Raw genomic sequence first — 14777 nt, 5'->3', positions numbered from 1 at the left:
CCATTTTAACAAACATATCTTTACTGTTATACATTTTTCCTTAACACAGCGGAACACAATAATAAACAACACAAAATATGCCTATCCACAGAAATAACGTGTAATACAAACTGTCCCTCACTTTCCCTATCCACACGTTACCAGTCTCTTTGCTCCAGAAGGTTATCTTCCCACGTCGCAGGCCTGTCACTGCAGGGGGACGCTCCAGCCGAAGAGAAAACAACAGGGATTAAACAAAATTCCATCTCTCAGGTCCAAACTGTAGTCCTTGGGGTACGGCAGGTAGGGGTGGAATGTTCGGCCTCTCAACAGAGGACCCGCTTACAGTTCGTGGGTTCAGGATCTGTGGAGATGTCACCGCTGAGTGCTCTGCAGTGTGGGAGCTGGGAACAATCTGGAAGTCAGCTTTCAAGGGAGGGGAATCATCCAGGCAATCTCCTATGTCGCATATATGGGAGGACGCCAGATCGCACACTGATCTCTCTCTGCACAGACAGACTTCCCGGGCTTTTTCTTCCTCTCCTTCCTGATCACATGACACAGCAGGGGGGAGTTTTGCAAATACAGTTTGTTTCCCTGTAATCACATTCGACATAGGTACAACTTCTGGCCACACGGGGGCAGTGTCTGTCACAGATTCTATGTCAATGATCACAGAACAGTCAGAGCCGGCCAGCTCATTACACGCCCCCCCACTTGAAGGTTGGCAGTCCCTGTCAACGACTGACTCCAGGGCGGCGATGGCTGTGGAGGTTGTAGGACCCGGCTGTGAAGAGGGCCACACATATTGGTCTCTGTAGGATTGTCCCGGGGGCACTCCTGCGTTGGTCCTAGCTGTCCGCCTAACGGGTGCTAATCTCTCTCCCCGATCAGTCACCCCACTCTCTGCCCCAGTCGGTAAGTCAGTCGAGGAGGCAAGGGGTTCAGACGCGTCAGTCAGGCGAGCCAGGGTAGGTATGTCTTCTACCTCTACATCCCCGGTGTCGGTGTCTCCCACAGTATTAGTGATATCCATCTCTCTAGGTATCACAGGAGAGGAGTCAGGCTGAGAACGGCAGGGGCGCAACATGTTACGGTGCAGGGTGCGGAGGCTGCCGCTGTCTTCGCCTTGTACTTGATAGACGGGGCCATCAGGGTACGGGTGTCCAATTATTCGATAGACTTCGGTCTCCCACTTGGGCCGGAGTTTTCCTTGTGGTTTCTTTATACGAACTAGGACTAGTTGACCCACACTCAGTAGGTCTTCTTGTACTGGAAGTGGATCAGCGTGGACCTGGTCCTGGATCTGCTGTTCCACCAGCCGGTAGACAGTTTCCATCCTTTGACGGTGTGCTTGTAGCCAGGAAGGATAGGTACCACAGGTGTCTTCATCAGAGTTAGACAAGTGAGAGATCAAATAGTTACCCTCAACAAAAACGGACGTACATATATACTAATCAATAGCCATCAGCTAAACACATGTTCAACGTCCCAAATATCCAAAAATCCACATATGTTCAACGCTAAATATATATATAATCGTATAAAGAATTGCGTATGAGAACAAAAATGATACAATACATTTTATTAGAGAAAAAACACAACAACAACAGGGGATACAATCCCAAATACTACTTTAAAACACATTAAAACCTGATAGCCACAGGTGTGTTAAGCAGATGAGCCAAAATAATTGAAGTGGCACCAGACTGAGTGAATATATACAACAAAGCAAAGCAAAAACAAAATATATATGGTTATATCCTACGCTGCCATACCCATAATTTTGGAGCCCAGTACCAAATGGTACAAGAACAGGACTTCACTCCCACAGTCAGGAGTCACATTGACTGTACTGCCATAAAGATTATCTATAGTAAATATGAACGCTACATAGAGCGCTGAGGAAATGGCAGTCACATAATAACACATGGCAGATGAAATAACAAGATTACAGATAATAATACTTTACCTAGACACTCAGACAATGGTGCCACTGCCCCTACGCGCGTTTCGGCGGCGTGCCTTCGTCAGGGGAAGTCATCTGCTTAACACACCTGTGGCTATCAGGTTTTAATGTGTTTTAAAGTAGTATTTGGGATTGTATCCCCTGTTGTTGTTGTGTTTTTTCTCTAATAAAATGTATTGTATCATTTTTGTTCTCATACGCAATTCTTTATACGATTATAGAGTTAGACAAGTGTAGCTCATGGATGCTTTTGCCCGGGCGGCCAAAAAGGAGGGTGTAAGGCGTGTATCCGGTGACAGAATGGACTTGATTGTTATAGGCCCACAGCAGTTCTGGGAGGAATCGAGGCCAGTCGGGCTTTTTGTCTTCTGCTAAGGTTCGGATCAGTTGTAAGAGAGTCCGGTTGAAACGTTCACACGCGCCATTCCCTTGTGGATGATACGGGGTGGTCCTGGACTTCTTGATTCCATACATCTGCTGAAGTTCTTCAATGACTCGCCCTTCGAAACACACCCCCTGATCAGAGTGCAGCTGCTCCGGACACCCGTAGACCCGAACGAAGTGTTGACAGATGGCCTGTGCAGCTGACTCGGCAGTCTGATCTTTGGTAGCAACAGCGACGGCGAATTTCGTGAAGTGGTCCACCATCACCAGACAGTACTGGTAGCCACTATTCGCCGTTCCGATCAACAGATAGTCCACCATCAACAACTCGAGGGGCCTGGATGTGCTAATAGTCTGGACGGGTGCACGCTGCTCAGTAGACTTGTGGAGTTCACATGTACGACATCTTAGGCAGACGTTTTCAACCAGCTTACGGAGTCCTGGGCAAAAAATGAATTGCTCGGTCCACCGGAGGGTCTTGTCTATGCCGAAGTGGCCGTTCCTTCTGTGGGCTTCAGCCACCATCTCATGGGCTAGCTGCATCGGGACGACAATCTGCAAACATTCTTCCAGCATATGGGATAAAAGGGCCCTGCGATACAAGACTCCATCCTTCACGATCAGCCGATCCCATTGGGCAAGTAGGGCAGAGGCCCTGGTTGATAGTCGGGCTCTTACTTCGGAGGGTGGTTTCTCTTGTGTCGTCACGTACTGTTTCAGTAAGACGTGTTCAGGGTCTCGATCTTGAAGCTTGGCCCATTCTTGTTGGGACAGGGGGGACCACACTACGGCTTCGATCCCACCTACAGCATACTGGCGGCTATCTTCTATTTGTTTAGCTAGCCGGGCAAAGTTGGGCAGTTCATCTTCCTCCAACTCTTCATCCCGGTTCCCCACTGGCGGGGATGATGTCACTCTGGAAAGGCTGTCAGCATTCTGATTCTCCGTCCCCGCTCTGTATTTAATTTTGTATTGGAATCTAGAGAGCCTTGCCATCCAGCGCTGTTCCATTGCCCCTAGTTTGGCATTTTCTAGGTGGGCAAGAGGATTGTTGTCTGTCACGACCAGCACCTCCGCCCCTGTCAGGTAGCCAGCGAATTTCTCTGTCATAGCCCAGGTCAGGGCCAGGAGTTCCAGGCGGAAAGAGCTGTAGTTGACGGGGTTCTTTTCGGTGTCACGGAGGGATCTACTGGCATAGGCTATTACGCGTTCCTTGTTATCTTGGACTTGGGAGAGGACCACCCCGAGACCTTGAAGGCTGGTGTCGGTGTATAACTGGAACGGCAAGGTGTAGTCTGCAAATGCCAGAATAAGGGGTGATGTCAGAGCAGCTTGAAGCGCCCGGAAGGATTTTTCTTGGTCGGGCCCCCAGCTGATGCGTCGTCCTCTGGGACTGTTCGCGGTCCCTCGGAGGGTCTCATGCAGTGGTTCCGCAAGCCGGGCAAAGTCCTTGACAAATCGGCGGTAATAGCCCGCTAGCCCCAGGAAAGCCTGGACTTCTTTGATGGTAGTTGGCTGTGGCCACTCTTGGACAGCTGCTATCTTCTCTGGAGAGGGTTGGACACCTTCGGCCGAGATCCGGTGCCCCAGGTAATCGATCTCCTGCTGGAATAGACGGCACTTGCTGGGCTTCAACTTCAGGCCGTGTTTCTTCAAGCGCTGGAACACTTTGCCAAGCTTGTGAAGATGATCCTCGAAGGTGGCAGAGTATACCATGATGTCGTCAAGGTATATCAGCGTGAATTCGAAGTTGAAATCTCCCAGACAGCGTTCCATCAGTCTCTGAAAGGTCCCTGGTGCGTTACTCAAGCCGAATGGCATCCGGTCAAACTCGTACAGGCCCATGGGAAGGATGAAGGCGGTCTTTTCTCTGTCCTTCTCACTCATGGGGACCTGCCAATATCCACTGGCCAAGTCTAGAGACGAAAAATATTTGGCCTTTTTCAGGGCGGTCAGTGACTCTTCGATCCGGGGGAGTGGATAGGAGTCCCGGATCGTGCAAGCGTTCAGCCGACGGTAGTCTACGCAAAATCTCAGGGATCCATCTTTCTTTTTGACTATCACCACGGGTGCAGCCCATGGGCTCTGGCTTTCCCGCACCACTCCGGCGTGTAGCATAGATTCTAAGAGGCTTTTCACCTCCTGGTATTGTTGAGGTGGTATTTGTCGGTGACACCTGTTGCTGTAAATCTGCTACCATCTGTTTCAGCTCCTCGGTGTCACTGTTGGGCTGTTTACTGTCTAATATGGATCTGCACGCAGCGCTTTGAGTCCCCACATCCATGACGGGTCCCCTAGAACGTTCTATGGCTTCCTGCTTGACTTCAGCGAAGGTGAGAGTCGGCGTCATCCGAATCAAGTCCTGTAGCGTACGGTTAAGATACTGGTCTCTCAGCCCTATAACGAATTGATCTCTCAGTACCAGGTCACGAGGAGCCATAGTAGCCAGTTGTTCCCCTTTTGCACAGACTTGTTCAAGGAGTACCTGAAGGGCATTTGCATATTGGGGAATGTCTTCACATTCAAGCTGTGTCTGTCTGAAGAACAGGTATCGCAGTGTTCCCTGGTACGTAGTAGGTCCATAGGTCTTTTCCAGCACCCGCACCAAATCCTCTAACACACGCTGCCCCCTGACCATCTCCAGTCTGACTGTCGTCCATGCCTCCCCCTCTAGCGTCAGTACCGCCATTTCTGCCAAGGTCTTAGGGTCAATATTATACATTTCTCCCAGTATCCGCACTTGTTCCGCCCACTCTGGTACGAGGTAGTTTCGCCCGCCAAATTTCCTGACCTGGTTTACAATGGACACCGGCGGCGGTTTCTGACTGTATACTGGGCCTGGGTGGGAATCCTGCTGGGCACAGATCCTGCCGACTACGCCAGATGAAGTGTCCGAGGGCAAGGCCGCCCATGTATATCCATGATCTGGCTCAGCAAAACTTCCACACCCAGATTCCATTTTAACAAACATATCTTTACTGTTATACATTTTTCCTTAACACAGCGGAACACAATAATAAACAACACAAAATATGCCTATCCACAGAAATAACGTGTAATACAAACTGTCCCTCACTTTCCCTATCCACACGTTACCAGTCTCTTTGCTCCAGAAGGTTATCTTCCCACGTCGCAGGCCTGTCACTGCAGGGGGACGCTCCAGCCGAAGAGAAAACAACAGGGATTAAACAAAATTCCGTCTCTCAGGTCCAAACTGTAGTCCTTGGGGTACGGCAGGTAGGGGTGGAATGTTCGGCCTCTCAACAGAGGACCCGCTTACAGTTCGTGGGTTCAGGATCTGTGGAGATGTCACCGCTGAGTGCTCTGCAGTGTGGGAGCTGGGAACAATCTGGAAGTCAGCTTTCAAGGGAGGGGAATCATCCAGCCAATCTCCTATGTCGCATATATGGGAGGACGCCAGATCGCACACTGATCTCTCTCTGCACAGACAGACTTCCCGGGCTTTTTCTTCCTCTCCTTCCTGATCACATGACACAGCAGGGGGGAGTTTTGCAAATACAGTTTGTTTCCCTGTAATCACATTCGACATAGGTACAACTTCTGGCCACACGGGGGCAGTGTCTGCCACAGATTCTATGTCAATGATCACAGAACAGTCAGAGCCGGCCAGCTCATTACAAGTGCATGGACAATGAAGCTGGCTGAATCCAGCGATCTGTGGTTAGCATCAGAGCAGTGCTTGCAAGCTCTATAGCTAAAAAGCATACAAGAGCTGAACTACTTTACGAGGAAACTAGCCACCTCTGATAGACTTCTGCTCCTTGTTTAGATTACCGGCTACCTCTGCAAACTATGGAATTAAAAAGCCTTCTGTTTTTAATGGAGGGAAATTTTGATAAAAAGGTAAATTTCCACGTAGCTTGCTTTTATGCAGATAAATAGGAAGATGCAGATAAGTCACAGCAGCACTAGAAGGCTATCGGAGTAGTTCCCTACACTGACGAGTCTATATAGAACCTATAACATATACAGTATATACAGTAACTGAAACATTTCCCACTTTAGTATAGCAACCTTGAGAAATCAGCTTTAAAACTTGGGGAGGCGGGTAATTGATACTCCGGATTTGCCTGGGTTTATCATTAGTTTGCAGTTGGTTCCTCCTTTATAGGAGTTGTTGAACTTGCCCTGTGCAACTCTTTTGCATCCAGTATGCAACTGGGTTTCCTGTTTTCTATTATTTTAATATTGTAAGACTAAATGGGCCCAGTTCAGACAGAGCATGCTATAAAGACTGTAAGTTTTATACAAAAGATCCCTCTATTACAGAGGTAGTGGAAAAATCAATTACTCCATCAAATGCAAGATTTTCTACTTCTGAACGGCCTTAAATCTGTGCAGATTACACAATGTGCAACAGTTTTAAAAACTTGAGCAAATTATTACTATTCATATATACAGTCATATGAAAAAGTTTGGGCACCCCTATTAATCTTAAGCTTAATGTTTTATAAAAATTGTTTTTTTTGCAACAGCTATTTCAGTTTCATATATCTAATAACTGTTGGACACAGTAATGTTTCTGCCTTGAAATGAGGTTTATTGTACTAACAGAAAATGTGCAATCTGCATTCAAACAAAATTTGACAGGTGCATAAGTATGGGCACCCTTATCATTTTCTTGTTTTAAATACTCCTACCTACTTTTTACTGACTTACTAAAGCACTTTTTTGGGTTTTGTAACCTCATTGAGCTTTGAACTTCATAGCTAGGTGTATGCAATCATGAGAAAAGCTACTTAAAGTGGCCACTTGCAAGTTGTTCTCCTGTTTGAATCTCCTCCGAAGAGTGGCATCATGGGCTCCTCAAAACAACTGTCAAATGATCTGAAAACAAAGATTATTCAACATTAGTGTTGAGCGATACCGTCCGATACTTGAAAGTATCGGTATCGGAAAGTATCGGCCGATACCGGCAAAGTATCGGATCCAATCCGATACCGATACCAATACAAGTCAATGGGACTCAAGTATCGGACGGTATTCCTGATGGTTCCCAGGGTCTGAAGGAGAGGAAACTCTCCTTCAGGCCCTGGGAACCATATTAATGTGTAAAAGAAAGAATTAAAATAAAAAATATTGCTATACTCACCTCTCCGAGGGAACCGGCAGCGTTGTTTGCTTAAAATTCGCGCTTTTCTTTCCTTACGTGAAGTCCCGGCTTTGTGATTGGTTGCGTCGCAGTCACATGGGCGACGCAACCAATCACAGCAAGCCGTGACGTAATTTCAGGTCCTTAAGGATTTTAAAATTACGTCCCGGCTTTGTGATTGGTTGCGTCGCAGTCACATGGGCGACGCAACCAATCACAGCAAGCCGTGACGTAATTTCAGGCCCTTAAGGATTTTAAAATTACGTCCCGGCTTTGTGATTGGTTGCGTCGCAGTCACATGGGCGACGCAACCAATCACAAGCCGTGACGTCACGGGAGGCTGGACACGCGCGCATTTTAAAATGCGCGCTTGTCCAGCCTCCCGTGACGTCCCGGCTTGTGATTGGTTGCGTCGCGGTCAACCAATCACAAGCCGGGAGGCTGGACACGCGCGCATTTTAAAATGCGCGCTTGTCCAGCCTCCCGTGACGTCCCGGCTTGTGATTGGTTGCGTCGCGGTCAACAAATCACAAGCCGGGAGGCTGGACACGCGCGCATTTTAAAATTTTTTATACTTGCGGTATCGGAATGCTCAACACTATTCAACATAGTTGTTCAGGGGAAGGATACAAAAAGCTGTCTCAGAGGTTTAACCTGTCAATTTCCACTGTGAGGAACATAGTAAGGAAATGGAAGAACACAGGTACAGTTCTTGTTAAGGCCAGAAGTGGCAGGCCAAGAAAAACATCAGAAAAGCAGAGAAGAATGGTGAGATCAGTCAAGGACAATCCTCAGGCCACCTCCAGAGATCTGCAGCATCAACTTGCTGCAGATGGTGTCACTGTGCATCGGTCAACTATACAACGCACTTTGCACAAGGAGAAGCTGTATGGGAGAGTGATGCGAAAGAAGCCGTTTCTGCAAGCACGCCACAGTCGGCTGAGGTATGCAAAAGCACATTTGGAGAAGCCAATTTCTTTTTGGAAGAAGGTCCTGTGGACTCATGAAACCAAGATTGAGTTGTTTGGTAATAGAAAAAGGCGTTATGCATGGCGGCAAAAAAACACAGTGCGTTGTATAGTTGACCGATGCACAGTGACACCAGCTGCAGCAAGTTGATGCTGCAGCTCTCTGGAGATGGTCTGAGGATTGTCCTTGACTGATCTCCCCATTCTTCTTCTCTGCCTTTCTGATGTTTTTCTTGGCCTGCCACTTCTGGCCTTAACAAGAACTGTACCTGTGTTCTTCCATTTCCTTACTATGTTCCTCAAAGTGGAAATTGACAGGTTAAATCTGAGACAGCTTTTTGTATCCTTCCCCTGAACAACTATGTTGAATAATCTTTGTTTTCAGATCATTTGACAGTTGTTTTGAGGAGCCCATGATGCCACTCTTCAGAGGAGATTCAAACAGGAGAACAACTTGCAAGTTGCCACTTTAAGTAGCTTTTCTCATGATTGCATACACCTAGCTATGAAGTTCAAAGCTCAATGAGGTTACAAAACCCCAAAAAGTGCTTTAGTAAGTCAGTAAAAAGTAGGTAGGAGTATTTAAAACAAGAAAATGATAAGGGTGCCCATACTTATGCACCTGTCAAATTTTGTTTGAATGCAGATTGCACATTTTCTGTTAGTACAATAAACCTCATTTCAAGGCAGAAACATTACTGTGTTCAACAGTTATTAGATATATGAAACTGAAATAGCTGTTGCAAAAAAAAAACAATTTTTATAAAACATTAAGCTTAAGATTAATAGGGGTGCCCAAACTTTTTCATATGACTGTATATCTATATATATAATTGTCTAAGGGGTACTTCCGTCTGTCTGTCGGCAACTTCCGTCACGGAAATCCCGCGTCGCTGATTGGTCTCGCCAGCTGCCTGTCATGGCTGCCATGACCAATCAGCGACGGGCACAGTCCGATTAGTCCCTCCCTACTCCCCTGCAGTCAGTGCCCGGCGCCCTCTCGCTCCATAATCCCCTCCAGTCACCGCTCACACAGGGTTAATCCCAGCGGTAACGTACCGCGCTATGCCGCGGGTAACGTTACCGCTGCTATTAACCCTGTGTGTCCCCAACGTTTTACTAATGATGCTGCCTATGCCGCATCAATAGTAAAAAAAATCTGGTAAAAATAATAATAAAAAAAACCTGCTATACTCACCCTCCGTAGTGCGAGGATGCGCTCGCGCCTTCCGGTCCCAGAGATGCATTGCGAAATTACCCAGAAGACTTAGCGGTCTCACGAGACCGCTAAGGCTACTTTCACACTAGCGTCGTGCACTGCACGTCGCTATGCGACATTGCAGCGCACCGACGCATAGTGTGGAAGCGCCGCACAACGGGGGCAGCGGATGCTGTTTTTCAACGCATCCGCTGCCCCATTGTGAGAGGCGGGGGCGGAGTTCCGGCAGCGCATGCGCGGTCGGAAATGCTGCAGACAACGCACCAAAAAACGTTACATGCAACGTTTTTTGGTGGCGACGGTCCGACGCAACCGTCGCATGACGGTTGCGACGTGTGGCAATGCGTCGCACAGCGTCGCTAATGCAAGTCAATGGAGAAAAAACGCATCCTGCAAGCACTTTTGCAGGATGCGTTTTTTCTTCAAAACGACGCATAGCGACGTGCAGTGCACGACGCTAGTGTGAAAGTAGCCTAAGTCTTCTGGGTAATTTCGCAATGCATCCTGGGAACGGAAGATGGCTTCAGCCGCGCGCACATCGCCAGCGCGCCGTTGGATCCCAGGAGGTGAGTATGTAACTATTTTTTATTTTAATTGTTTTTTTTAACAGGGATATGGTGCCCACACTGCTAAATACTGCGTGGGCTGCGTTATATACTACATGGCTGCTATATACTACGTGGGCAGTACTATATACTACATGGCTGCTATATACTACGTGGGCAGTACTATATACTACATGGCTGCTATATACTACGTGGGCAGTACTATATACTACATGGCTGCTATATACTACGTGGGCAGTACTATATACTACATGGCTGCTATATACTACGTGGGCAGTACTATATACTACATGGCTGCTATATACTACGTGGACAGTACTATATACAGTACTACATGGCTGCTATATACTACGTGGGCAGTACTATATACAGTACTACATGGCTGCTATATACTACGTGGGCAGTACTATATACTACGTGGGCAGTACTATATACTACATGGCTGCTATACACTACGTGGGCAGTACTATATACTACATGGCTGCTATATACTACATGGGCAGTGCTATATACTACGTGGGCAGTGTTAGATACTGCGTGGGCTGCGTTATATACTACATGGCTGCTATATACTACGTGGCCAGGGTTACATACTATGTGGCCTGTGTTTTGTACTGCGTGGGCTGTGCTATATATTGTGTGGCCTGTGTTATATACTACGTGGCTGCTATATACTGCGTGGCCTGTGTTATATAGTATGTGGGCTGTGTTATATACTGTTTGGGCTGTGTTATATATTGCGTGGCCTGTATTAACGCATCGGGTATTCTACAATATGTATGTATATAGCAGCCACATACTATATAGCACAGGCCACGTACTATTTGTCTGCTATATACTACATGGCTCCTATATACTATGTGGCGTGTGCTATATACTATGTGTCTGCTATATACATACATATTCTATAATACCCGATGCGTTAGAATCGGGCCACCATCTAGTGTGTGTGTGTATATATATATATATATATATATATATATATATATATATATATATACTGCTCAAAAAAATAAAGGGAACACTCAAATAACACATCCTAGATCTGAATGAATGAAATATTCTCTGTACAAAGTTGAATGTGCTGACAACAAAATCACACAAAAATCATCAATGGAAATCAAATTTATTAACCAATAACCAATGGCGGTCTGGATTTGGAATCCCACTCAAAATCAAAATGGAAAATCCAATTACAGGCTGATCCATCTTCACTGGAAATGCCTCAAGACATGGAAATTATGCTCAGTAGTGTGTGTGGCCTCCACGTGCCTGTGTGACCTCCCTACACTGCCTGGGCATGCTCCTGATGAGGCGACGGATGGTCTCCTGAGGGATCTCCTCCCAGACCTGGACTAAAGCACTCCCCAACAGTCTGTGGTGCAACATGACATTGCTGGATGGTGCGAGACATGATGTCCCAGATGTGTACAATCTGATTCAGGTCTGGGGAACGGGCGGGCCAGTCCATAGCTTCAATGCCTTCATCTTGCAGGAACTGCTGACACACTCCAGCCACATGAGGTCTGGCATTGTCCTGCATTAGGAGGAACCCAGGGCCAACCGCATCAGCATATGGTCTCACGAGGAGTCTGAGGATCTCATCTCGGTACCTAATGGCAGTCAGGCTACCTCTGGCGAACACATGGAGGGCTGTGCGGCCCTCCAAAGAAATGCCACCCCACACCATTACTCACTGCCAAATCGGTCATGCTGAAGGATGTTGCAGGCCACAGATCGCTCTCCACGGCGTCTCCAGACTCTGTCACATGTGCTCAGGGTGAACCTGCTTTCAGCTGTGAAGAGCACAGGGCGCCAGTGGCTAATTTGACAATCCTGGTGTTCTGTGGCAAATGCCAAGCATCCTGCACGGTGTTGGGCTGTGAGCACAACCCCCATCTGTGGACGTCGGGCACTCAGACCATCCTCATGGAGTCAGTTTCTAACCGTTTGTGCAGACACATGCACATTTGTGGCCTGCTGGAGGTCATTTTGCAGGGCTCAGGCAGTGCTCCTCCTGTTCCTCCTTGCACAAAGGCGGAGGTAGCAGTCCTGATGCTGGGTTGTTGCCCTCCTACGGCCCCCTCCACATCTCCTGGTGTACTGGCCTGTCTCCTGGTAGCGCCTCCAGCCTCTGGACACTACGCTGACAGACACAGCAAACCTTCTTGCCACAGCTCGCATTGATGTGCCATCCTGGATGAGCTGCACTACCTGAGCCACTTGTGTGGGTTGTAGAGTCCGTCTCATGCTACCACGAGTGTGAAAGCACAACCAATAATCAAAAGTGACCAAAACATCATCCAGAAAGCATTGGTACTGAGATGTGGTCTGTGGTCCCTACCTGCAGAACCACTCCTTTATTGAGTGTGCCTTGATAATTGCCAATAATTTCCATCTGTTTTCTATTCCATTTGCACAACAGCATGTGAAATTGATTGTCAAACAGTGTTGCTTCCTAAGTGGACAGTTTGATTTCATAGAAGTTTGATTTACTTGGCGTTATATTCTGTTGTTTAAGAGTTCCATTTATTTTTTTTTAGTAGTGTGTGTGTATATATATATATATATATATATATATATATATATATATATATATATATACCCATTGACTCCATGGTGCTGTACATGAGAGGTTACATATAAGGTACAGATATCACTGAGAGCACATAAACTAACAATGACACATTGGTACAAAGAGAAGAAGACCCCTGCATTTGGGGGCTTACATTCTACAAATAACACCATCAGCAAAAAGAACAAAACAAACGATAATAAAGCAAATAATAAAGTCTCCCTGATATTACTAGAGCACAGCAAATACATAAGGCTTAAGGCAGGGGCAGACACACCACCTGTGCAGCTGCCCAGGGGCCCTGAAGGAGAGGGGGCCCAGTCAGCTGCTGAAATGTCTTGTTCTCTAATAGAACCAGCGGCAGCATCTCCACTACGAGCAGAGGAAGGGGGCACGTACCTGAGTCTTTTGCCAACAGAGAGGGGCGTGCATTCTGCACATTACGCTTTATTTACACATCAGTATTTGATCAGTATTTTCATAACAAAATCAGGAACTTCTCCAAAACACAGAGCAGGTGTCAATCTTTCAATTATAGTTTTTCCCTGCAAGATCCACTCCTGTTTTTGGCATGCAAACACTGATGCAAAATACTGACCAAATACTGATGTGTGAATAAGCCCTTAGATGGGCGGCCTTCCTCTCCTCTTAGTTGATGCTGCCGCTGGCTTTATGATGCAAGAGCCCGGGATCCCTGCACAAGCCCCCGGCATCTCAGCGTCGTTCATGTACAGGCAGGATGACAGGCCTAGTAAGTATAGCTACCTCCACCCCCTGCACTGAGGGGGCTTTATTGGAAAACCTGTGCTAACCCATTCAGAAGCAGTAGCTGCAGTGTGAAAGCTGCCTGAGTGGGCCAGTGCATTAGTCCCCAATAAAGCCCCCTCACTAGAGGGGGTGGTAAGTGGCTACAAGGGAGGAGGGGAGTTGATGTGATGGCTGAGGTTCACGAGTCAGGCAGCTGCCAGAACGTCTCAGGAGGAAAGAGGAGAAGTGTCCGATTCACTGACTGGAGGCTGTTCTCTGCAGCTATCAGAGGTAGTGAAGAGGCAGGAGACAGGACTGGTGACAGCTGGAGATCTGGCCAGTAGTGCTGATGGATGGACTGAAGATCACCAGGATGGAGCTCCTGAAGATGGAGGAATGCACCTTCCAGAGTGACATCATATGCGAGTATTAAAATGTCTACAGATTTACAGGGTATTACAATATTTCTGTGCACCTGTTTGTAAAAGTATATATATACAGTGGTGTCACTCTGCCTTTATGGCAGAGTGGCCCTACGCAAACCTGTCCTCAGTGCAAGACAGATGAAAGCCCGCATAGTGTTTGCTAAAAAAAACACGAAGGACTCCCAGACTATGAGAAATAAGATTCTCTGGTCTAATGAGACGAAGATAGACCTTTTTGGTGATAATTCTAAGCGGTATGTGTGGAGAAAATCAGGTACTGCTCATCACCTGCCCAATACAACCCCAACAGTGAAACATGGTGGTGGTAGAATCTTGCTATGGGGTTGTTTTTCACCTGCAGGGACAGGATGACTGGTTGTCATTGAAGGAAACATGAATGCGGCCAAGTACAGAGATAGCCGGGATGAAAACCTCTTCCAGAGTGCTCTGGACCTCAGACGTGGCCGAAGGTTCTTCTTCCAACAAGACAATGACCCTAAGCACACAGCTAAAATAACAAAGGCGTGGCTTCAGAACTCTGTGACCATTATTGACTGGCCCAGCCAGAGCCCTGACCTAAACCCAATTGAGCATGTCTGGAGAGACCTGAAAATGGCTGTCCACCAACGTTCACCATCCAACCTGATGGAACTGGAGAGGATCTGCAAGGAAGAATGGCAGAGGATCCCTAAATCCAGGTGTGAAAAACTTGTTGCATCATTCCCAAGAAGACTCATGGCTGTACTAGCTCAAAAGGGTGCTTCTACTCAATACTGAGCAAATGGTCTGAATACTTGTGACCATGTGATATTTCAGTTTTTCTTTTTTAATA

At 47.1% G+C, this 14777-nt stretch overlaps 1 protein-coding gene across 1 annotated transcript in view; it reads right to left on the bottom strand.

The window, feature by feature from the left end:
• The window catches only part of LOC143818323 (uncharacterized), a 33094-nt gene extending 31732 nt beyond the window's left edge, over positions 1–1362 (bottom strand). Inside the window, exon 1 of the mRNA XM_077299669.1 lies at positions 122–1362. Within this exon, the coding sequence (XP_077155784.1) occupies positions 230–1318 (1089 nt within the window). The 5' untranslated portion in view covers positions 1319–1362 and the 3' untranslated portion in view covers positions 122–229. The remainder of the gene's footprint in view (positions 1–121) is intronic.
• Positions 1363–14777: the final 13415 nt, after the last annotated feature.

The sequence above is a fragment of the Ranitomeya variabilis genome, chromosome 3, assembly GCF_051348905.1.
Source record: "Ranitomeya variabilis isolate aRanVar5 chromosome 3, aRanVar5.hap1, whole genome shotgun sequence".
Classification (NCBI taxonomy): Eukaryota; Metazoa; Chordata; class Amphibia; order Anura; family Dendrobatidae; genus Ranitomeya; species Ranitomeya variabilis.
This window is presented reverse-complemented; position numbering and strand designations above follow the sequence as displayed.